Here is a 27,285-nt window from a genome sequence, read left to right as displayed (position 1 = left end):
CCATGCCACCGCATTGATGAAGTCTCCGTTGGACTGATTGCTGATTACTAGGGCTAGGACAACAGCATACTCCTTTGTTTATTTTGACTCAGGTATATATCCATTGATATCTCAAACGTTTTTATGTATGGTGGTGTGGTTCTTGGTTGATTAATTGTGTCTAATTATGTCAGATGTCATTCATTCATATATATATATATATATATATATATATATATGTATATATATATATATATATATATATATAAAATGAATGACAAAAGTCTATATTCCAAATTTCATAATGTTGACCATCATACAATTTATTCCTTTAAGTTGACACTTACAATTCTTGACAGTATCTGTTTCGTAACACAAAGGAATTTGCAGCTTCTCTTCCAATGTTCGGATTTTTTAATCAAGTCTAAACACATTTTATTTTCTTTTGGTGGATTGATTGTTGCTATTTCTTCTGGTGAGTTAAGGGCAAAATAGATTAATTGATTGATATAATAATTAAGTGATTAATTTTGAGCTACGAAACAGATAGTCAACAATTGTAAGTGTCAACTGAATGAAAGGAATAAATTGTAAGATGGTCAACATCATGAAATTTGGAATATAGACTTTTGTCATTCATTCATTATATTCTCTGTAATTACACTGGGCTTCTTAAATAAGGATTGGTATGTATAAAGAATAAAGAATATTTCCACACAAATATTTATGTGTGTGTATATATGTGTATAGATATATATGTATATATATACGATATTATATATATAATACATGTATATATTTACACGATAATATATTTATGTATATATATATATATATATATGCACGATAATATATATGTATATATATACACGATAATATATATGCCCATATATATACACGATAATATATATATATGCACGATAATATATATATACACGATAATATATATATATATATATATATATATATATACATATATATGTGTGTATATATTATCGTGTATGTATAAATATATTATCGTGTATATATGTATATATATATACGTTAATATATATATACATATATATATATATATGTATATATATTATCGTGTGTGTATATATATACATATATATTATCGTGTGTGTATATATATTATCGTGTATATATATACTATCGTGTATATATATATACATATATATATATTATCGTGTATACACACACACACACATATATATATATATATATATATATATATATATATATATATATATATATATATATATATATATAATTACCTCATTAACTCACATAAATTAATATACGAAAGTATAAATTTATGCGTAAACTTTAAGTATTTACTTCGGCAGTTCTCAATATGTAGGTAGAGAGCTCCTAATAAGTTATAAAATATATATGGCGATTAAGCTACACTGAATATTCAGTGTAGCTTAATTGCCATATATATTTTATTATATGATAACACACACACACACATATATATATATATATATATATATATATATATATATATATATATATATATATATATATATATATCATGTTAATCAACGGTGATTTGGGAATTTTATTACTGCCTACTTCCGCTGTAGTCTTTCTGTTAATATCAACCTCATCATAACATGACGCGCCTATGCCCGACTTGACAGTTGATCGATACGCTATCGTCGTTAAAGAGCGTATCGTTTTGACGCGTGTCACGTGATCACGGTTGCAAATAGTCACGAAAGAACGACTCGTCGCACCTGTTTCTGTTTTTTTGTTTTTGTTGTTCTTGTTGTTGTTGTTTATTTGTGCCGAGTGTCAGTCAAAGCTGTTTATGTAACTAAATGAAATGACTGCGTGACCTTCATCTGTGATGAACCTTTCAAAGATCTCAAGCGGCCGATGATTAACTCGGTTTTTATTGTTGTTCTTATTATTATTCAAAACACGTCTTGGTTAATTTTGTGGTCTCATCTTTGCGTCGTCAATACATCGGGTTGGACGTAGATAAAACATGCGGGCAATGAGGTGGACGTGTAAATAGAATACATTCAACGTTTCCCACGTTTAGACGCAGGGCCCAACGCATTGTATGCAGAGTACATCGCAATGAACATAAGACAAGTATAATAACTCGATTCTTTTTTTTTTTTTTTTTTTTTTTTTGTAACAACGATATTTATTTCTGTGTATTTTCTCGAATAAAACGTGATTGTGCTCCTTCTCTCTGAAATTCCTGTCGAACATCGTTTTGAACGTCCTCTCGATCGTGCACACGTTCTTTTAAATAGCCTTTTTCTTTTTCCTTACCGTGACGTCATTTTGCGCACGGTTCGGTATTTACATACGCGCGTCCGAACTCTGTTACATACAGACTTATTTTCTTTCGTGAATCAATGTCCCTACTGAGCAATATACTGACCAATCATCTATTTCGTGGAGTACTTTTTTTTTTTTTTACTCTTATTCTCCTCAAACAAGACACGGTGCCACTTGGATGTAATAGGTTACTATTTGGGACCATATTTACAGGGACCTATGTAGGGAGTTGAGCATCGAGATGTCTCTTCGCATTACATTTAAATTTAAGCATGTTAGTACAGTCAAGGAAGTCTAGCAGTTGGAAGGAGAAAAGTATTTGAGTAGAAAACTTTCCGGCATCCAGGGACATCTACTTCATCAACCCCTTGGGAAACCATGATCGGTCAACAGAGTGTGAGAGAGAGAAAGAGATCTGGAAACAACGAAAAAGGCATCCCCTCTCTCTCTCTCTCTCTCTCTCTCTCTCTCTCTCTCTCTCTCCTGTTCCTTCCACTGGATACGTCAGAATAGACGATCTTCGACCAGAGATAACTGTTGGTCGACCTTAGACAGCCCAAAACATTCAGAGGCAACATGAATTGGAACAAGTAGAAAGTTATTTAAAGTCAAAAGTATTTTTTACGTAAATTTGAATAAAATTGCATTTTTATTAAGATGTTATAAAGTAGACGGTGAAGAGTTCACACACAGAGGACATAACTCGGAACGCAAAAATTAGATTTAAATAAATAATAGCTTCCGACATTTTTTCTCACGCCAACACTGTCCAACTTTTTTCTACGTAAATAAATCCTTTCATTGTCGTTTTAAAAGGTTTTGCTTTTTCCATTCCGTGCGACGTTATCGTTTACTATTAATATATACAGATGCACCTTATATTTCTAAAGGTGTGTAACGGGGCTCCTATCTTAGATAGGGTATTAAGAACAGCCGCTTCTTTCGAAATGTACCGAGACCCATACTGACAAGTAATATATTATGTAAATGGCAGTCGTCTGTGTGTGTGTGTGTGTCCGCCCAGCTAAAAGTGAAAAAACTACAAAACAAACGCCCATAAAGTTTATATATCCTTGATTAATAATATCTAAATTCTCAACAAAAAAAAAAAAAAAACATATTCTCCGGTCTTTAAATGGACTAGGTTTCGTCAGATTCTTCAGTTTTATTCGAATATGGAAATAAAATGGAGAATTATTACTAAAAGAATATATTCTATAAAAGAGAGTTGTTCATGTTATCATGTGCAAATTTAGAAAAAAAATTTCAACTCATTACTCGAGGAATATCTATCTATCTATATATATATATATATATAAAGCAAAACGCCCGCGCGCCTTTTTGTATGCTCAAGAAAGGCTTTTTTCGCCGGGATTCTCGACGCAGTTACATTGATTTAGAAGTTTCCTTATACTTCCTAGATTATAATATCTCCGATTTGCGAACGGACGTCGTTTCTACATTTATTTTGATTGACTTTTTAAAAATTCCCTCTATTCCGTTCTTTTACGTGTTTGTTTCTCTTTTTCGTAAAAATAAAGCAAAACTAATCGAAGCGAACATTTTTGCCAGCCTTTTCAGCCGGGACGTCCAAAAAGGCAATTAGCTTTGGTCAATGTGAGGGAAACCCTTCATATAAGACAATTGGTATTTATTTAGATACTACCAGAGCTCCCCCTTTTTGTGGCGAGCTGGTTTTCCCAAACATCGTGGGAAAACAAATAAAACGGCATAAAGCAGGAAGCTTAACTGGCCTGCAGCTAGACGTTCATTTCTGCGCCAGTGTGAACTCATTCACTTAACTATCCATTTCTGCAAGTCAACTTTTTGATCACTAAATTTGAACACTTTTCACTTCCTCTTGCGTCATAGCGTAGAGGTGAGATCTCACTTTTTTTTTTGTTTTTTTTTTTCATTTTCTTTTCCGCCTTCACCTCACGGGTTTCAGCCTACCTGCCTACTACCACTTTTTATTTCTCAACACACCTCCAAACACCCGGGAAACGCCAGGCAACGCTGGGCACTCCCGCTAGTATTATATAAAGTTGTATTATGTAGGTACATGTGTGCGTCTAGCTAGAGAGGAATAGGCTGGGTATAAGAGAAGAAAAGAGTTGGGAAGAGAAAGATACAAATGATATTCGTGACACCGCCACGCTCTATAAGATACACAAGGGAAAAAAGAACGAACACATATCTAAAGAAAATGACTGAAACCTTAGAGAGTGGCCTCCAGCCTGTAATGGAATGGATCCGTAAATGGATGGTAACATCATTTAATGCTATGAAGACTAAGCGTCTTTCCTTTAACAATTACAAGAAACCTTTTCAAACCACGTATCGCCATTACGCTACCTGCAAAACTCTTCATTCAAACTCCTCAGCTTAGCATTCACAGGCAACACGAATTGGAACAAGTAGAAAGTTATTTAGAGTTAAAAGTATTTTTCTTTTACGGAAATTTGAGTAAAATTGCATTTTTATTAAGATGTCATAAAGTAGACGGCGAAGAGTTCACACACAGAGGACATAACTTGGGACGCAAAATTTAGATTACATGTAATGGCTTCCGACATGGCTGATTTTTACACCCATCCAGAGGGTTTCATTTTGAAGTGGGGTCTTGCATTCCCATTATAAACGAACCTTGTGTTAAACTTTGCTGCTATGGAAACTAGGTAAACAAATCTTATGTTCAATGTTACGACAGAGAAACAAGAAGCAAAAAAGATTTTTTATATTTCTGAAATTTTTTAGATAACGATTGATTATTCGTATTATTTTAACTACTGTTCTCAAAATTGACTTAAGATCCTAAAATTAATATTAGAATTGTCTGCAAGTGGATAAAGCACTTAGTAAAATTCAGTTGTAGAGTTACACTCTGCTGGAGGTTGAAGGTTCAATCCTCAGTGTGGGCGACACCCGAAATACTAATGCAAATTACTTAGGACTTTTATCCAATCCTAGCTGACTGACTTGCGGATTAAATGAACAGTTCCATTCGATATTCCCTGTAGATTCCCGAGTTTGACAAGATACACCTGAAGAAGGTAGACAGTTACATTGACCGAAACATGAAAATAACTAGTGATGGGACGATTCCAATATTTTTCCTGATTTCATATTAAATTCCAGATTTCGATACAATTACCGATTCTGATTCTTTATAAATCTCTCAATATTTAACTATAGAGTTGTTATTTTTTCCCCCTGATTATCATAAAAGCACATGTTTAATGCGCACATATTTTCCTATATGTAAAAATACACGTGTTGATGATGATCTATAGATTTTAGTTTTACTCGTAGTTTAAAATAAATGAATATTTATTATCATTAATACCAACAGTGGAAGATTTTAGATTAAACAAGATCAAAAAAAAAAAAAACAATTAAAAAAAAAAAACATCGTTTTAGCATTGAAAAGAGGCACAATTTTTTTTATTTTCTGATTCCGATACCTCTGAATTCAGTTGTAAAGTAAAGAAGTTGAAGAATACGATTGCAGCTTATAGCAATATACTTTTTACCAAAAGCAGTTTTTATACTCGATGAATTTTCGTAATTGTTGAAGATATTATTATATACTACATGACAGTTAGGTACGTAATATTGTTTTTGTTTAAATTTGTTTGTCTTTGTCTTACGGCATATCAACCCTTTTCAGGTTATTTAATGCCGAATCCAGTGATTTTGAAGAACAATTTTGTAATAGAGTATATTTGTTTTTTGTTTTTTTAAGTCGGTTTCTATTTAACCCATAGTTGGGACCTTAACAAGTACTACCATTCCGGGTCAGAGTACACCTGGGAGCAATGGCAATTAAAGGGTGGCTTCATACTCCCCAAAGCCCACAAGCTGGGACCTCACCATCGGATATAGTTTAAGGTCATATCCAGGACCCTTTTGTTTAAAACGACATATTTTTTAAAAAAATTTTTTAAAAAAATGTCGATCTGTCGGCTTTATCTTAACAATTACCTTCTTTTTATACAAAGTTTTTATCTAATTGTAAAACACAGTGAAACATTATACAGGAGAAAGCGGTGTAAAAACGGGTATTAGAACACATACTACACTTTGTTCTTAGTTAAAATGCCAAGGAATCGACAAGGTCAAATGTTACTGAGATTTTTTTTTTTTTTTTCTAAAATATATTTCTTCTTCGTTCCTAATTTTTTATTTATTTTATGGAGAAAGAAGTTTACGGATTTATGGAGGAACTGTTTTCCTTTTTTTTTAAAGAAAAATCGAAAAAACAAAAATGAAACGGGGGAGGTAGAAAAATAGATTCACGTCGATATTTTATTTGCAAAGTGCAGAGGATTTGTACAAAATCAATAATCAATCGATTCACAAATATGTCATTTTATGACGTTGTAGATAATAAATACGATATTGTTAGTATTTTTGTTCTCGACATTTTTTTTGTTGTCTCTCGTTTCACCTTTTTCATTTTCGACTCGCAGTTGGAATAGCAAAGTGATACCATCTTGAAGACATCTTGTCAATAAAAGTCTAGGTTGAACCACCACTCAATCATCAGCTGAATAAATAAATAAACAACTATTATTACTACTAATAATTCTCCTACTACTACTACTACTACTACTACTACTTATTATTATTATTATTATTATTATTATTATTATTATTATTATTATTCTTTTTGTGTGTCGCCATGAACGGGCACCACACCAAATAATGAGGGTCAAGGAGGATGGAAAAACCGAGGAGAGAAAGCACTAGTCAGACTTCCGCTCGCTGAGTACCAAGAGGACTGAGACGTTCGGGGATTATTCCCACCCAAATCACAGTGAAGACCCGTAGTCGCCGCCAACGAGAAATCAATAATAAGCGCCTGCTGCAGTAATGCAAATTCTTTTGCAAAGGTTATCGAAAGAGGAGCAAATTCTTTTGCAAAGGTTATCGGAAGAGGAGGAAAGTGCTGGAAATTGAGGGAGACTTTTTGTCACTCAACTCCAGGGAACACCAAAGAGCAACCTTTGATGATGGCTTGTATGACTACTCCTTGTGAGTAAATAATAATAATAATAATAATAATAATAATAATAATAAGAAGAAGAAGAAGAAGAAGAAGAAGAAGAAGAAAAAGAAGAAGAAGAAGAAGAAAATTTCCATCTCTAAGAAATCAAGAGTGAAAGAAACTTAAACAGAAGCAGTGAGAAAACGCAAATTCATTTGCAAAGGTTATTGAAAGACGTAGAGATTACTGGACATCTAGGGAGACTTGCTGTCACTCAGACTCCAGGGAACACCGCAGCTTGTTGATAGAGAGAAATCTTTGACAATGGCCTGTGTGAAAACTCTTAGTTAATACAAATAATGATAGTACATACTGCTACCAATAATAAGATTTACAAAAATACTACTACTACTACTACTACTACTATTAATAATACCAGTAATAATAATATAAATAATAACATACAGCTATTACCAATAATAATAATAATTATATTACTACTGACAGTAATCTATATAAATAAAACGATAGATGTCTGTGTGATTGTAAATATTTAACCGATAATCTCTTAATAAACTAGTCACATAACACTTAAATTAACATGAAATCATACAACAAGGATGGTTTATAGCGAGTAAGATCTTTGGATTGATGAATAACGCGTACAGACATACATCGGCAAGTTGAAATGAAAAAATGTTTATTTCAATTTGCCGAAATATTTTTACTTCTTTCTGCGCATGCCCAAAGTCAGTTCATTTTTTCAAGTCGTTTAATTTTAGATCTTTCTTACTTATCTCTCGATAGCTACATTGGTAGGAGACGCAGTTGGAACGCTAAATGTTTTGATTTCGATTCTAGCTGATGGCACCCGAGTAATTTCTTATTTTAACTTTTGAAATCAGTACTATATATTAAGTACAGTATAATATCCGATAGAGAATTGTCTCTATAATAATAAATACGAAATCTGCACGCATAAATATATATTTAAACATATTTTATGACCCGGCAAGACCGAAAAAAAATGAGCAAAAGAAAGAACAGAAAGACAAGGGATAAGACTAGAAAAATGGGAAGAAAAACAGCTACACGAGTGATTCATAAGGTGGACAAAAGATGAGACTCACAAAAACACGTGGAAATGGCTACGAAAAGGGCACCTAAACAGAGAAACTGAGTCACTAACAGCCACACAACGTACCGCGATTAGAATAAACTAGATCAAAGCTAAGATCGATAAGACACATGAAAACAGCAAATGCAGACTCTGTGGACAGAGGCAAAATGATAAACCACATAAGTGAATGCAACAAACTAGCTCAAAAAAGAATATAAGAATGACACGGCCAGGTGGGGAAGGCAGTGCACTGGGAACCATGAAAACAACTGCATCTTGAACACCTAGACAAACGATACAAACACAAACCTGTAACAGCATTTGAAAACGAAAATCATAAAATCCTATTGGACATATAAGTGCAAATAGATAAACGTATCCAATCAACTGGATGTTATAACAGTTAACAAGAAAAATCCTGCTAGATCGTAGATTTTACCATCCCAGCAAATCGCACGGTAAACATCAAGGAGACAGAGAAGCAAAGAAAATACACAGAACTGGCCAGAGAGCTGAAAGGGATATGGAACAGGAAGGAAGTCAAGATAATAATAATAATAATAATAATAATAATAATAATAATAATAATAATAATGATAATAATAATAATAATAATAATAATAATAATAATAATAATAATGATGATAATAATAATAGGAGCACTAGGAACAATTCAAAAAAGAGAATTGGAATCGGGGGATGATTGAAAAGATACAACGAAAAGCAATAATGAAAACAGCTGAAATCCAAAGGAAAACCCTCGCACGTGGAGACTAATCCACAGGAACTACAAACACTAACCAGTCGAATAGAAACTGCAATAGAAGTAAAGCCAAAAGATAGAGAAACACTGCATGAAACCAAGAAAACTGAAACTGATAAATTGTAAGTTTACTACTCCTGTTTGGTCTAGAGAACTATTAAAAGACAATTTTACATAAGACGTATGCGTGTGTCCGTGTCTTGGTTCTTTTTGAGCATGGAATTCAATTTCAACCTCGCCCTAAAATTAAAATGAAATTTCTTCTCTGGGATTTGAAATTTCTCACTGAAAATCTAAATTTGACAACGCAAAGTGACTGCGGAATAAAATAAAATAAGAAGGATTTTGTAGTTTGCTTGCAGTATTGTATGAAGTGTGAAATGGTTATGTTTGAGGGTTTTAGAATAAAATGTTGGCGAACGTTGCATGTTCACCATCACGTCGAATATAAAGAATATAAATGTAGAATATATATGAATATATATGAATATATATGTAGAATATATATGAATATATATGAATGTATATGAATATATATGAATATATATGAATATATATGAATGTATATGAATGTATATGAATATATATGAATATATATGAATGTAGAATATAAATAAGACGTGAAATCTCATTATAACATTTAATAAACAACTATGTTGATCATCTCCGTTAGTAGGAATAAGGAAACCGGTCGTGGGAAATATTCCTGTGTGGAGACGTAGATCAAAGATTAGACGGGCCTGTTGAAAGAGACTGATTTCATGCCTGTTTGTGTTTAAAGTAGTAGTGGAAACGTGAGTCACGAACGATTAGAGACATTACTGTAGGATGAGAACGTTTGTTTGCGTACCGCACTAAAGTCCGTATATGGAGATAACCATGTTGGCTAGTTTTGTATTCACGTCTTAGTTGAACAGGTGAGCTCTGTTGTGTCCCAAGAGAGAAGTTGGAGGTGAACAGGTCCATTTCACGTGGAGTTGTCGTGAAAAGAGAGAGAGAGAGAGAGAGAGAGAGAGAGAGAGAGTGAGAGAGAGAGAGAAGAGAGTATGTACCGGTTTAACCTTTTATAAACTCGGTCACGTGACCTGAGAGCTGGCTTCAGATTGGACGAGCCAGGAAGGAAATGTATTCTAAATTCTCCTGCTGTGAGAATTCGCTCCTGCTTGTGTTCGTTGACATTTCGTCTGCTACAGGGCTATCACAATGTAGTTGTGGAAACCGTCTATGTAGTAAGATAAATATCGATGGCAATATTGAAAGGACTTCAATAATTTTTAACCATGCATATTTATTTCTGAACATAGTGTGTCGCACAAAGTAGTAGATGCGTCAGTTTTCCCCGAATATTTTTGAGAATGTGGATAATTGGAAATTATTGACGTCCTTTCAATATTGTCGTAATTGTTGAATCACCAAGTTCGCCGCATCGAAGCACACGTAACAAAAATCTGTCCTGTTCCCTTTCCGACGTCATCGCAAACAAGCTTTCTTCAACTGACACCAGATTGCAAAGTACACCGTACCGATGTCGAGCCGACAAATAAGAAATCGTCCCCAATTGAAGAAATGCTGGCCTTTTATATTGTCAAACCCGACCGCGTCTCAAGTTGCATAAACACAGTTTTGTCTCGTGTCGGTCAGGTTTCGAGCTTAAGATTTTTTTCTCTTTCTTTTCTTAAGCGAATGACACCCGCGCTAATCACGCACACTACAATTTTCCCTATATTTACTACATAGATCGCCTCCATAACTGCATTGCTATAGCTCTCAAACACAACCCATTCATAAAATAAAATAATGTAACAGCTGGAGACGAAAAGAAGTCACTTGAATAATTATTCCCTTGTGAAAATATCGATTTAAAAAAAACACATTTATCTGATGTGTCAAGTTTCAAATGCCATAGTTGTTGGCTTAACGGGGTTGTTATGTCTGTCAACAAGAGAACAATTACACGTTTCTCGTTTTGTTCCATCTCTTAATATCCCTTCCCCATGAATAAAGGGAGGAAGAGCTAAATATCTTTTTTTTTCTTTCTGTCTTATTTCAATTCTTCAGACTATTATTCTCATCTTGAGTATCATTTTTAGCGTTGGGACGATTAATTGGAACCAGAATCCAGAACCGGAAAAATCTTAACATTCGGAGGTATCGGAATCAAAAGAAAAAAAATTGAGCCTCTTTTTCAATGCTAAAACGATGTTTTTTTTGTTTTGTTTTTTTTATTATTATTTGATCTTGTTTAATCCAAAATCTTCCACTGTTGGTATTAATGATAAAATAATAAATATTCATTTATTTTAAACTACGAGTAAAACTAAAATCTATAGATCATCATCAACACGTGTATTTTTACATATAGGAAAATATGTGCGCATTAAAAATGTGCTTTTATGATAATCGGGGGGAAAAAAATAACAACTCTATAGTTAAATATTGAGAGATTTATAAAGAATCAGAATCGGTAATTGTATCGAAATCTGGAATTTAATATGAAATCAGGAAAAATATTGGAATCGTCCCATCACTAGTTATTTTCATGTTTCGGTCAATGTAACTGTCTACCTTCTTCAGGTGTATCTTGTCAAACTCGGGAATCTACAGGGAATATCGAATGGAACTGTTCATTTAATCCGCAAGTCAGTCAGCTAGGATTGGATAAAAGTCCTAAGTAATTTGCATTAGTATTTCGGGTGTCGCCCACACTGAGGATTGAACCTTCAACCTCCAGCAGAGTGTAACTTTACAACTGAATTTTACTAAGTGCTTTATCCACTTGCAGACAATTCTAATATGAATTTTAGGATCTTAAGTCAATTTTGAGAACAGCAGTTAAAATAATCCCAATAATACAAATAATCAATCGTCATCTAAAAAATTTCAGAAATATAAAAAAAAATTTTTCCTTCTTGTTTCTCTGTTGTAACATTGAACATAAGATCTGTTTACCTGGTTTCCATAGCAGCGAAGTTTAACACAAAAATGCGACATTGTGGATGGGTGTAAAAATCAGCCATGATTGGTCTCATTGGCATAAAATCTGTGAGAACGCCTTAGACAATTGGTCAGAAACCACACTTCTTTGGGAAGGGTCTAAAGGCCACCAGAGTCTAAGCCATTGTTGAGATGGCTAGTTCTCTGTTGGCTGAGGTGTATGGCCCTGTCCAATTCTAGGAGGTCCCCTCTTCCAGGCCTTACCTTCTCACCCTGTCAGAAGGGGTTAGTTGATTGTTAAATGCATGAGGCGCCCTACCAGGTAATGTTGACAGCCGTACAGAGGCATTTTTTGCAGGTCAGTGCTCTTCTTCTAGGATGCTGGCTTTTCAAATCCCACTTTCCCGATCTTGTGTCACATCTTCCAGCTGTGATAGAAAGATAAATAATCACACTCCTAAAGGAAGAGCTGCCTTCTTCCTCTAAGTCCAACCCTTCCTTAATGTGGCAACATAGTATGTCAGAGCTGGATCTCCAGTTCATGTTAGAGTCATACATGGTGAACATGCTTTGCACCAAGAGGTAGTATGGCTACAATAAACACTCGTCTAGCTACAACCATTGTCAACAAATTCATTCACTCTCTATCTGTACCCAAATCTAAATGCAAATTCCATGAACAAAGTTTCTTTCCTTGAACTTAACACCTATGGAACTGTATACCGTGGGTCTGCTTTCCAACTAACTACAATATGGTTGTCTTCAAGTCAAATGTAAACAAATTCTTGTTGAGTGCATTCTTAAATAATCAAGTTCTACCAAATTTCCACCAATACTAATCATTGCGCTGTTGTCTTACAACCTTATACTTATTAACGTTTGTCCTCAAGTGGTCTTCAGGTCTTGATAATTGGGACTCCCTTGTTAAAAAAAAATAAATAAATAAAAGAAAAAATATGAAAGACAAAACACAGGGTTCTGCTGAAAATCCAGGAGGGGTCAACATCAGAATCCGTCGTCCTCTGGTCGTTTCTGCATGTGGCAAGTAAAGGCGTGTTAGGTATAGAACTTGAAAGTGGCAATGTTGCTTCTGCACAGTTTTTTTGTGCGTTCTGGATAAAACCTTGCCTGACTTCAGTGTCAGGAGTAAGAACTATTCATTCTGCAGGTTAACAATAGTTGCAACCAATGAGAAAGACTTCAGGCAGACCAGACAATCCTGGTCTTTTTCTTTTTAAATGGAAATTGCTCCAGACAAGCCATGAAGCCACCTGATCTAAAGAGCTAAAAAAGAAAAAAAAAAAAAAACTTCATGGTCAAAAACTAGCCAAGGTAAAATAATAAATACTACAGAGATAGATTCCAACCCAGAAAACAGCAATTCTTCCCTCTTTGTCAGAAACGTCGCAAATGTGAGGACTAAAGGACAAAATTAGGGAAGCAAGAGTTACAAGAGCGAACTTGATATAATGAACATAACTACATCCAGGTTCTGGATTGGCTGGTTAAGTCATAAATGCTGACTGGTAGACCAGCTTGGAGAGCTATTGAAAGTCTATGCCGTTAACAACTAGACCACTGTCACCTCACCCGAACTATACTAGCAACATTAAAACCAAGAGCTCTCAAAACATGAATGATTTCCGTGAGAAACAACTGATTCTGCTTCTCAAAGGAGAAAATTATTTGACGAAAATGATTTTTTAAGATCATCTAATGATCTTTCATCCTTAATACCAGTCGAGAATACGAAAGTAATGAAAATAAAGACATCTGGGTTTCTACTCACCAGAATATGATTGGCTGATTAAGCCATAAATATCAGCTGATAGACTAGCTTGGGGAAACGTTGAAAGGTATGCAGAAAGCCTCATGCTGAGGAAATACCAGCTACGACCGCAAACATACATTCAGTTAGGTGACTTACTAGATTATTACTCGAATTACAGCCAAGACCACTCAGCTACTTCAAACGAATATATTCCTTTCGTGTAACATATCAAAACCCCAAGGTCCACTTTCTTCATATTCACAAATAAAGCTCTTATTGTGCTCTATGTAGACGTGCAATGTGCTTAAACAAACAAACAAAAAAGGGAGGTAATATCTTGGCAGATGTGACTGAAAATTTTGGATGGCTAAAAGTTATTGGAAAGATGGAGTTGAAGGTTTTGGGACTGAAAGGTTTCGATAGCTAAAAGAACTTTATGTAAGTGGGCTGAAAGTGGTTCTAGGGATAGGGGTTTAAAAAAAAAAGGGGAAAGAACTAAACGTTTTGTATGGAAGGAGTGAAGATTTTGGAGTAAATTTCAATTAGAGTTACCTTTTATAGAAAAGGAACAATTCAAGTAAAACATTAGTCCCAACCTTTGGGCCACATGACTCCTGAAAAACTAAAAATTGTAAAAGTTGCCTTTCTATGATTAAAAAAATGGTCAAATAATTCAAAATGCTCTCCAAAATACTGCATAAACAAAATTTAACGAGTAGCATTCATAATGAAATATTAAATGTGCTCCACAGGGTGACCCTCCAAAATGCCATTGGGTAATCCAAAAACCGTTACCTGTTGTAGTCTTGGCTCTAAATACTATGCAATTATGCACAATGTATAGAATAATATTTAAATGAAACCAATCACCCAATAAGAAACCATAAAAAATGAAGAATTAATTAATGAAAGTTGGTTTTTAAAAGGATATGCAAATTAGTTTACCTTTATTTAGTCACTCGCATATTCATAACAGATTATATAAAGAAGTTCATTTTAATCATTTTTAAATAGAAAATGTAGGCTTTTAATATCAATGTCAGTGAGACGAAAATCTCAACTTTATATGTGTATACAAATGCAAATACTCAATGATATGAATGGATTTGATTCTCTTGAGTAAAGAATAAATCGTTTTAGTTTTTCTTACTACGATCTGCATTTTGTTTCTTTCTTGGGGAAGAGGGGGGGGCATTTGCATGACAATATTATTGGATCGGAAAGAGTTGTGAAACTTGGATGCTCTGAAGAAGAGGAAAATATTCAATTCGATTAGAAAAACTGTTGAGAAAAGAATCGTTTTTTCTCATGTGAACAGGAATTTCTGTTAACAAGTCAACTGGCATTTTAACTAGCAGGGTCACCCAAGATAAGTAGACAACAATGATCGACATTTTTCCCAGTGTTTGTGAAAAAACCATTTAGAGAGAGAGAGAGAGAGAGAGAGAGAGAGAGAGAGAAGCAGATGATGTAATAATTTGATACACTGAGATAGGAGAACCTACCCCTCCTGAGGTAACAGAAAGAGTGAGTTTGGAGAGGACTGGGCAGTACCAGGTTGCCTTGCAAGATTCTCGACACAATATAATCAGCTGAAGCTCACCACCAGACTCCACATCATTAAAAGACATACTCCGAACTTATGGGTTGTCTCAATGCACTAAGTAGAAAGTGTACTTAGAAGATGCTGCAATATTTTTGCTATAATGAGTGTAGATATTTACTTGCTGCCCATCTCAGCATGATGTGACACAAGGTCAGAAAGTGGGGATGTCAAGCGAGCACCTCTAGAGAAGGAGCACTCTGGCCTGACAAAAATTGCCTGGGCATCCGTATCGGCATTCCCCAGCTGGGGAGCCTCAAGCAGCAAGCAATAAACTTGCCCCATCCAAAAACCAGGTGACAAGGCCTGGGAGGGTGAACCTCCTGGGTGATACCCACACGGTGTACCTCAGTCCGACAGGTACTGGACCAGTTCCTGGTTCACCACCTGTCAGGCTTGTTGTCAAGAACGGATTCTTGATAAGTACTTTCTACCCAGTCTCCAAGCCAGCAAGGAAACTCTCCCCCACAATTCCAAAGAATAGAATGGTGGTATGGTTACAAAATATTGGAAGGTTCTATTTATAAACAGGGGTGAAAAGAACTTACCAAACGGATGGAACCAAACAAATACCAATTTGTTTGCAAAGAGTTGTTTGGTTTCCTTCTGCCAAATCGTGATTTTTCAAAAGTAAAAATGAAAATCTTTTTTTGCCATAACAAAAATAAATAAATAAAATAGTAGCAACCACATTTTATCCGGCCCGAAAGAAGTATTCCCTTGCCCGCTTTAAACCAAGCTTGTAACAAGGGTTGCAGGGAGTTTGTGTTGCAATATTTTTTATATTTTTATGAAAATATGATTACAAAAGATTAGAAGGTTATATTTATAGATAAGGCTGGTAAGAACTGACCAATCAGATGGAATCATACCCTTCTACCAACCAATCAGAAACTGGAATCACTTTATAAAATACACTGCGTTTAGAATAACCTTTTGTCTCTACATGAGAAGGAACTCTACTCTTTGTCTGCAAGCTTTTACAATTCAAAACTTCTTCTGATTGGCTACCTGCCGGAAACTCTTTATCTTCGTCTGCCAGCTTTTACAATTCAAAGCTTCTCTGGATTGATGCTACCATTTTGCTTGGAATAAGTTTTCTCTTCTCTTCTAAAATTAAAATGGCTTACAACTTAAAATAAGATTTTTTTTTTCTTTTTCTACACAAATGATTATTATATTGTACCCAACATTAGTAGTGATTTCAAAAGTAAAAAAAAAAAAAAAAAAAAAAAAAATGACTGGGGTGCCATCAGCCATAATCGAAACCAAAACATATAGTTCTTCAGCTTTATCAGCTACCAGCTGACCTAAATCCATATGTTACAAAACCAGGATCCTTCAACATCTGTGGTCTTCATTAGAGAGGCAACCTTTTTTTCCAAGCAAGTGCCAAATGACAACCCAGAACCCAGGAACAGCCAAAATTGGACATCACCAGGAATAGTTTTGGGTTATATTGGTGTGGGGAATGGGGGGAGGGAGGTTCTTCTGCAAAAAACTCCCATTTTCCAACAATGATAAGAAAGAAAAAAAAAACATTGAAAAAAAAAAAAAAGAAAGAAACCTCCATTGACAGGAATATCGATGATCTAATCAATCATTGTGGTTTTGATAAGTTTTTAATTTTTTTTTTTTAGATGTTAATCTTAATTAGCTTTCATGGATTTAATATCGAGGAGAAAGAGAGAAAGATAGAAGGAAACAGAAAGAATAGAAAAAGAGAGAGAAGGAAGTAGAGAGAGGAAGAGAGTGAAAGCAAGATAGAAGGAGACAGAGATAGAAGAGAGAGAGAAAGAAAATGAGAAAGAAAAAGGAGCGAGAGAGAGAGAGAGAGGAAGCGAGAGAGAGGAAGCAAGAGAGAGGAAGAGAGGAAGAGGAAGCAAGAGAGAGGAAGAGAGGAAGAGGAAGCAAGAGAGAGGAAGAGAGGAAGAGGAAGCAAGAGAGAGGAAGAGAGGAAGAGAGAGAGGAAGAGAGAGAGAGAGGAAGAGAGCAATAGAGAGAGGAAGCGAGAGGGCGAAATAGAGAAAGAGAGGAAGCAAGAGGGCGAGATAGAGAGGAAGTGAGAGGGCGAGATAGAGAGGAAGTGAGAGGGCGAGATAGAGAGGAAGCGAGAGGGCGAGATAGAGAGGAAGCGAGAGGGCGAGATAGAGAGGAAGCGAGGAAGTGAGAGGGAGAAATAGAGAAAGAGAGGAAGCGAGAGGGAGAAATAGAGAAATAGAGGAATCGAGAGGGAGAGATAGAGAAATAGAGGAAGCGAGAGGGAGAGAGACAGAAAGAGAGGAAGCGAGAGGGAGAGAGACAGAAAGAGAGGAAGCGAGAGGGAGAGAGACAGAAAGAGAGGAAGCGAGAGAGAGAGAGAGACAGAAAGAGAGAAAGCGAGAGAGAGAGAGAGAGAGAGAGAGGAAGCGAGAGAGAGAGAGGAAGCGAGAGAGAGACAGGAAGCGCGAGAGAGAAAGAGAGGCAGCGAGAGAGAGAGAGAGAGAGAAAGCGAGAGAGAGAAAGCGAGAGAGAGAGAAAACGAGAGAGGGGGAGAGAAAGCGAGAGAGGGGGAGAGAAAGCGAGAGAGGGGGAGGAAGCGAGAGAGAAAGAGGAAGCGAGAGGGAGAGAGATAGGAAGCGAGAGAGAGAGAGAAAGAGAGGAAGCGAGAGCGAGAGAGAGAAGAGATAAAGTAAAGGTAACAGAGGTAGAAGAAGAGGGGGAGATTGGAGAAAAAAAAAAGGAAAAAAGATAGGAGAGAAAGAGAATGATATATACATCATTTATTTATAGTTAGGGTTGGGATCAGAGCTGTCTGGGGAAGGAGAACATCCCATCCACCTATTTGGTCAGTCTGTGACAGATCATCAATTCTTAATTCTTCGCAGCTTGAATTGACAAGAAGGGTCTTGATTCTAACAGTAGATAAGTGGGCCGAGCCTATGTCACATGTAACCACTACCCATCCCAACCCTTATTACACAATTTTCAGTGGTTGTCCAGAATTCAACCTAATTCAAAAACAAAAAAAAAATATCTTTATGATGTACTACCCATGAAAATGTCATTCTGAAATCGCGTGAATTGATCACCCCTCCCCACTACACACACACACACACACACGAATGTAACTACCGTTCTAGAAAGTTATTTATGCCTCTACAAGGCCACCATTCGCCCATGTATGGAGTAGTGTTGTCACATTTAGGCTGTTGCATCTGCTACTAGTATCTCACTCCTGGATGAGGTTCAAAAGAGAGCCGCCAACCTGATAGATCCTGAACTGTCATCTAAGCTTCAACCTCTGTCCCATCGACGAAATGTTGCATCCCTCTGCCTGTTCTAAAAGTATTTTAATAGTGGATGTTCTGACGAACTACAAGCCCTTGTACCAAGTGTAATGTGAATAGACATCTTGCCACTCAACTCCCTATATAGTATCCCTGAAACTTATGTCCCTGCTAGTAGCCCTCTACATCAAAGTGGCACTGTACCTTGTTTGGGGTGCAAATGGAATAAAAAAAAATAAAAAAATACTTTTTCTTAAGTAAGAAAATAATTTTTTTGGTGATTTCTAGCAATAAATAATAAACCATATCCATTACAAGACTGAGTTGGAGAGGTTGTTGAAGGGGAAATAATTCCCTTTATTAAAGATAACACCATTCTTGTTTCCTCATAAAAGTAAAAAAAAAAACAAAAAAAACTGCTGAATCAATTTACGTAAGTTTTGGAATATGACGTTTTCGTTCCATGATGGGCAGATATATGATAGAGATTTTTCTGCATTTTTTATCTTTAATTAGACAAAAATCAATTTTCAAAACTTTTTTTTTTTTTTTTAATCCGTCAGTTTCTCATGCTTCTATTTGAAATTGCATTTTCATTGCTAACCGTGAAAGTTGAATGGATTTATTTTAATCTGCGAGAAAAATAAACAACTCCCTTGACTTGAGAGGTGGGGGTCAGAGAAGGGTCGGATTCTCTTTTGACTTAGCAAGACCTGGTGAAGTTCTGGCTCTAGCTTATACCTGCTGCTGGCTGAAAGTGATTAGCATATGTGACAGTTGTTATTTAAGCACATTGTTTCCTTCCAATCAGGGATCTGTCTTCCAACAGCAGTCTTTGAATTGTCTGTTTGGGGCTTCTTGTCTGCCTAAAAATACCTTGGTGTACTTCTGCTACCTACACACCAAACTATTTGGGGAGTGGGTGAGGTGCTCCTTCTGTGGTTTACTTCTGCAACTCTTTGAGAAGTTCTGACGACTGTTACTTCTGGAGAAACTTCTTATTTGTTACCTTTACGACGGTTATTTGTAGAGAACCTTAATTATTTACCTTCACTAGAGTTTGGACGCATGGGTTTATGTTACTTGACTTCTAACAGAGTTGGGGGGGCGCGATTTAGGAATATTTCACCACCTTAACAGATCCAACTCTGATTTATTCACTACTTTTGACAAAACTAACAAAAACTACACAACCTCAGAGCAATTGTTAATCAAACTGTAAACTTTGTTACAGAAAAACAAATCATTTTGCGTTCTACGCATTTTTCTTTTAAAAAAATTATTCCAAAAAACAAAAATCTTAAGTGGTTTTTTGTATATGTAAATGTACTTGTGTGTAAATTTAACCGGAAGTTGTCAAAATAATTAAACGGAAGTTATATGGAATTTTAAACGTTTTTCATTGCGTTCATTAATATTGCAGAACTTTGATTGGTTAATAGAGCAATTATCTATTATGGTTCGCAACAGACACGAATACACCTGATACAAACTCAATAAGCCCTAATAAGCAACTTTTTAAAGATAATTATTCCGGTGGTATTTGAAAGTGCTTGGACAAATTAAAGCTATGGTTATTACATCAGCCAGTTCCCGCCGGAAGTAAAAACTGCAATACGAAAAATGGAAAGGATCTAATGTAAAAGTAATAGGCTAAAAACGTCTATTCAATTTAACGAATTATGCATAAAAGGAAAATTTTGGCCCAAATGCACATATTTTAAATTTATATAATATATATATATATATATATATATGTCAATATTTGTGCTATAAAAAGCTATATGTTAACAGAAGGTTTCAATGAGGATTAACTAAAATATAAAACAAGTTTTATCTATCTAACCCCCCTCTCTCTCTCTCTCTCTCAATATATATATATATATATGTGTGTGTATATATATATATATATATATATATATATATAAAGAGAAAGAGCAATATATAGCAAGTTTCATCTCTCTCAATATATATATTGAGAGAGAAAGAGATGACACTTGTTTTACATTGCTAGTAAAGATTTATATTTTTGAGTTTTCAACTTTATTTCCAAAAGTATTCATGCGAAAAATATTGTCGCAAGTGTGCAAAATTGTGTTTAAAATCACACAAATTTCCATCTAAGGTTAGAATAAGAAAAGTAATTTTCGATTAAAAGGTAACTCAGAGATTAGGCTGATATGTATTGGAAGCTATGTTATGGTATGAAGTATGTGCCAGAAAAGAGAGACTGATTTTCTGTCTTGCGTGTTGCTGTAAGAAATAAACAAAAACGAAAAGCAAACTAGAGAGTTACTTGTATATATTTGTTTCTATTATTCCAGCCATAAAGTGAAGGCAAAAAAAAGGGCTGCTACTGCCATTACTATTCATTAGTCATTATCTATTGAGTCAACTACAGTTTCTCATAAAAGAAATCAGATTTTCGATTCATTTTTTTTTCTTTTCTTTTATAAACCTACAAAAAATGAAGAAAGTTTTTAATATGAAATTTTTTTTTTAGTTTCTGACAATAAATTTGTATGAATTATTTCAGATTCTTTAGATTACCGTTCTATTTTTTAGTTATTTTCACAATGTTTCAGTAGATTTAACCTCCGACATTCTTCAGGCGTATCTTGTCGAACTCGAAATTCTTCACAGAATTTACTACAGAACTCCTTATTAATTCTATGGGTAGGTTGAGGTGGGGGGGGGGGGGTTGAAGGTCATAAGTTACAGTTGTAAAAATAAAATGAGAACAGTAGTCTGAGGAATCCAAATAAAACAAATAAATCCTCGTCTCAAAAATTCAGAAACAATTTTGATCTATAATTCTGACTATGAAACCCTATAATTAACCAATGAATCAGACAAACTCATTTTATTTTTTTCATTTTTTTTATATATATTTTTTAATTCATTCTTATAATATATTTTAACAATATGAGTCAATATGGCTCTGACCCAATATAGAGTTGCCCTTTAATGACATACTGGGCAGATACAGAGCAAACCGGAACTATACTTTGATCCAAGCAAAAGTTACGAATAAAAAAAAAACGAATAAAAAAAAACGAATAGAACATCACATCATTCATTATGCAATAGATGTGCATGTGTTCAAACAAAAAGAACATATATATAACACACAGGGTGTTCTAAAAGAAGCTGACGAATAAAAAAAATCCATAACTTCCTTAATTTCTAATTTTTTTTTTCTTTTCTCGGCATCTACATTAACCCTACCAAAGTCATCCGGAGCGGATATTTATCGCAGACTGGTGCTTTTGGTTGAATTCAAATTTCAAATCCATCAGTTTCTTTTGGAACACATTGCATATATATATGAGAGAGAGAGAGAGAGAGAGAGATAAAAAAAAAAGAACAAACGGAGTTATGTGTTCATCAACGTTTTGTCTTTATTTCGAGACTTTCTCTGGATGAAATAAAGACGAACCGTTGATGAACCCATAACTCGGTTTATTCCTTTTAATTTCTCTATTTTGTCAGAATACTATTTCCATTATTCTCATCATATATATATATATATATATATATATATATATATATATATATATATATATATGAGAGAGAGCGTTTATTTGAAGGAAAATAAGTTTCCAATAAAAATGAAATGGTTAATGTATGGAATGAGATGATAAGCAAGGTAACATACTAATAAAAGTATTGACACAAAAGCATGTTTAAAATTTTCGTTGACTCCAATATTTTAACTTAGTCAAGCCTTAGGACTGACTTTACCATAAAAAAAAAAAAAAAAAAAGTTTCATTCCTTGACCAAGAACTGACTAATCGAGTCAGTACATCAGATTCAATGAAATTTTAAAACATGCTTACGTGTTAACATTTTTAATGAGTTTGTTTACGTATCATCTATACACACACGCGCGCTCGTGCGTGTGTAACAACACATTGCTAAAGTGAACCTAAACTTTAGAGATGCGTTTGCGTTATTATATTGTTTATCCACTATTAACCATTTCGTTTTATTTGCAATTTTATTTCATGTTTTAAACTTCCTCATATATACAACTTTTTGTGGAACACTCGTTTTTGTCTAATTCATATAATTATTAAATAAAATGGTTAATACATCTACAAGGTTGGCTATGTGGGAAATCTACAAAGAAAAAAATGAGGCCCGTAGATCCGTTAGGTAAGCGATAAAACCACTATCAGCTTCAAGCGGTTCCTCTTAGTAGGCACAGGTTCGAATCCTGTACAGATCTTATTTTTGTCTTTGTCAATTTCCTATCTGCTAAGTGTCGACGGATAAAACAACCGTCTCATTAAATAACGGTATTTTACCTAGACACAAGTACGAGTGTCCACTAAAATGCAGCGTTGGGTATAATATATTGTCGGAAATATATTCCATTGTATGTATATATATATATATATATATATATATATATATATATATATATATATGAAAAAGGAAAACCGAAAATTGTTTAAATATTCATCAAAGTTTCATCTTTGCTTTCTCAAGATGACTGATTTGAAGAAAAACATACAAGTCAATATTTAAAAGTATGTGGTGCGTCTATGGCGTAAAAATAATGTTTTTTTTTGTTTGTTTTTTTTTCAAAACGAAACAGAGGTTAGAATTCAAAATTTGTGGTGCATTTATTTTTTCATTTTCCATTACATTGGATTATATACATATATATATTATATATACAGGGTGACTCCCCAAAAAACGGGCCCCAATATAATTAGGCCCCGTTTCTTAGTGTTTTGTCCGAATGAAAACAAACTTTGGTCATAACTAGTTTAATATATTCAAAACATCACATCAAAACACTAGGGTTTTTAGCCTTTTTTTTCTCCGTTCTACAGCATATGTTCTAGATGGCCTCCATTTAGCTTCTTTTTTTTGGGGGGGGGGTCACCCTGTGTGTATATATATATGTATATATTAGAATTTTAAGAATGTGAGAGATGATATAATTATTTTCACAGAAAAATAATGTTGCAGTTCACACAAATCATGCAAACCAACCAACCGGAAGTCTTAGACTAGTGTTTCACCTTCATTTGGACTCATCAGTTGAACACATCCAAACTCGGGATTCGAATCCCGAGTTTGGATGTGTCTAACTGAGGAGCCGAAATGAGGGCAAAACGCGAGCCTTAGACTTCTGTTTGGTTTGCTTGCGTGGCTCGTGTGAGCTGTGATGTTATTTGGCTGCGGAAATAATTATATATATGTATGTTTGAGCAGAAATGACCTGACACCTTTGTAGGGCTTGATGAAAGCAAATTCGACTAAATAATGAAAAAAGTATTTTATTTTCCAAGAGTACATATGATTCCATTATCTTCAATATCATTAGAATAACAAATGATGTATTTTTATTTTCCAAATGTCCGTATGTCATTTTGTTTTATTTCATTTTGAGTTACCCACATTAGGTAGATCAACATAGAACTTTTCATTGTGATATCATATGTACCTTTGAAAATAAACATTTTTTTTTTTTTTTCATTTTTTTTTGTAATTGGGTTTTACTAAACCCTACAAATATGCCAGGTCATTCTGCATTATATATATATATATATATATAAAATGATATAAATGTTTGGAAAATTTTATTTAGAATAGGTTTTATTACATTCATATGGCGTTCAGGTATAACTAAGATACATCCTTCATAAAAAATGATAGAAAAAATTATGCTTTACCAATGTTTTTTTCTTTGCTCGGCATTTAACTATTAATAGATATATTACTAAAATATTCATAGAAAATCATTAAATTACAAAAGTAATTTCATTTTTCATATATAAATTATCATTTTTTGACGAACTAAAGAAAAAAAAATGATACATTTTTTTTTCTTATTGGGTTTTATTAAACCCTACAAACATATCAGATCATTCTGCCATATATATATATATATATATTATATATATATATATATATTATATATATATATATATATATATTATATATATATATATATATTATATATATATATATATATTATATATATATATATATTATATATATATATATATTATATATATATATATATTATATATATATATATATTATATATATATATATTATATATATATATATTATATATATATATATTATATTATATATATATATATTATATATATATATATTATATATATATATATATATATATATATATATATATATATATATATATATATATATATATATATATATATATATATATATATATATATATATATATATATATATATATATATATTATATATATATATATATATATATATATATATATATATATATATATATATATATATATATATATATATATATATATATATATATATATATATATATATATATATATATATATATATATATATATATATATATATATATATATATATATATATATATATATATATATATATATATATATATATATATATATATATATATATATATATATATATATATATATATATATATATATATGATAAAAATAATGTTTGGAAAATCTTATTTGCAACAAGCTTTATTACTTTCATATGACGTTCAGGTATAACTAAGGTACACCCTTCATCAAAAATGATAGAAAAATAAATTGTGCTTCACCAATGTTTTTCGCTCGGTATTTAACTATTAATAGATATATTACTAAAATATTAATAGAAAATCATTAAATTACAAAAGTAATTCAATTTTTCACATATAAATTATTATTTTTTGATGAACTAAATAAAAAAAAATCTATCACCATTAACATTTTTTTTTTCCAAATGAATTCAAGGTGGCGGTGTAAGTTTGAAGGAAGGAGATTGTACGACTTGCTATTTGCTTTCTTACTTTTCTCCTCGTCACTTGAAAAGATTTTCGTCTAGGTGCTAGAAAAAGGCACTTTTTTTTTTTTTAACTGCTAACTTCTGCGTGAAGGGATGGAAGTGCATACATTTGTACAGATACAGATGGATACGAATTGGTCTTTATCATAATTTCGGTACATTTTTCGCTCCAGTTTTTTCACTTATGAAATACGAAGAAAAAGAAAGTTTATTAATTCGGAGCAAAAAATTACAAATTAATAAGACAGAGTGAGAAAAAAAGTAAAAAAAAAAAAGGGAAGAAAAATAGGGAGATTATATGGAAGCAAAAACAATAACGTTTTCATCGATATTGAAGTTATATACGACATCAAAGCGTCACATGCACTGCATATAGCCATTTGCATATAAGATTTTCCAAACATTATAGTGCTATGTCACATATGCCCACCCTTTTCCTGCATACATGTATGTATGTATGTATGTATGTATGTATGTATAAATGCGTGTGTGTGTTTGAAATGTTTAGTATATAGAATAGAGGATACGCATATAAACAGACTAGTAAAAATAAGACATTTCCAAAACCAACTGATATTTCGCTAATGTTGAGAATTCTTTTGTTATTTCTTTGTTTTTCTGCAAAGACGTTTACAGCTTCATTAACTGCTACTCAGAGGGTGGGTAGTTTTTGCTAGTTTGAAATAAATCCATTCAACTTTCGCAGTTAGCAATGAAAATTTAATTTCAAATCGAGGTATGACAGACGGACGAATAAGCTCTTCTACACCAAAGATTAAGGTCCTCTGGGACAGCTAATTATCAGTTGACTTTAGAAATATGCCTTATCTCTACTAGTCTGTTTCCATACTTATCTATTATTCCATATTTTATACACCCACATTATATATATATATATATATATAAATATATATATGATAATTCTAGTGAGATTTTGTTCGTAGGAGTTAATCCAGTGAATCTTTATTGTGTTTATATAATAGTGCTCAATAACAAGTAGAGCTATATATTTATTTAGTATACATTTGTATTTCTAATAACATTTTGTCTAGACATTTTCAGACATATTCCAGCTCCAGCTGGAAATCAGTTGGGCCTCTTCAAGCCAAATTCTTAGCATGAAGAGAAGATAGAGTGGAGCTGTTTTCATACTAAAAAACTTGGCCTGAAGCATCTCGGTTGGTTTCCAATTGGAGTTGAAACATGTTTGTAAACGTGTAGCCAAATTGTTTGGTATGAATGCCAATTTATACTAAATATAATAAAGGTAATAAAGTCTCTACAAATGACGAGATCACAGCTGTTGTTCAAAGACTAATATGCTCTTCGGATGCTTGCAATGAGGATAGCAATTTGCAAGTAGAGTCATCCATGTCCATGTACCTTGGAGATGGTTTCACGGAAGTGTTGGCTCGACGGACTGGTGTTTTAACTTTGGTTTCCTCGGTGTCCAAGAGAATCAGGGAGCTGGGACGGTTTTTTTCTGAAAATGCAAGTGAAATAATAAAATGATAAACTACAAATGTAGATAATACATCTTTGTCCTTGCAACAGAAATTAGTAGGAATTGCAAATTATGTTTAGAAGACGAATATCAAATCATACTTGTCCAAAAATCAAATTAATTTACTAAACATAAAACAAAAAGTAATAGACAACTGCAGACACATAAATTTGTCTTGCATTAAGCTCAGATTAAGTAATACAAAAATTGTGCT

The 27,285-nt window shown here is 33.4% G+C and overlaps 1 protein-coding gene and 1 long non-coding RNA gene across 3 annotated transcripts in view; one reads left to right on the top strand and one right to left on the bottom strand.

Moving 5' to 3' along the window:
* The window catches only part of LOC145260430 (uncharacterized), a 183,416-nt gene that overhangs the window by 74,550 nt on the left and 81,581 nt on the right, over positions 1 to 27,285 (top strand). The window lies entirely within an intron of this gene.
* LOC145260427 (pleckstrin homology domain-containing family D member 1-like) overlaps positions 25,822 to 27,285 on the bottom strand; it is a 354,121-nt gene continuing 352,657 nt past the window's right edge. For both annotated transcript variants that reach the window (XM_080118429.1, XM_080118424.1), the window contains one exon: positions 25,822 to 27,050. Coding sequence is in view for 1 of the 2 variants with exons in the window: in XM_080118424.1 (XP_079974550.1) it covers positions 26,875 to 27,050 (176 nt within the window). In the remaining variant the exon portion in view is untranslated. The remainder of the gene's footprint in view (positions 27,051 to 27,285) is intronic.

The sequence above is a fragment of the Euprymna scolopes genome, chromosome 36 (genome assembly GCF_053919585.1).
Source record: "Euprymna scolopes isolate OS-2025 chromosome 36, ASM5391958v1, whole genome shotgun sequence".
Classification (NCBI taxonomy): Eukaryota; Metazoa; Mollusca; class Cephalopoda; order Sepiida; family Sepiolidae; genus Euprymna; species Euprymna scolopes.
This window is presented reverse-complemented; position numbering and strand designations above follow the sequence as displayed.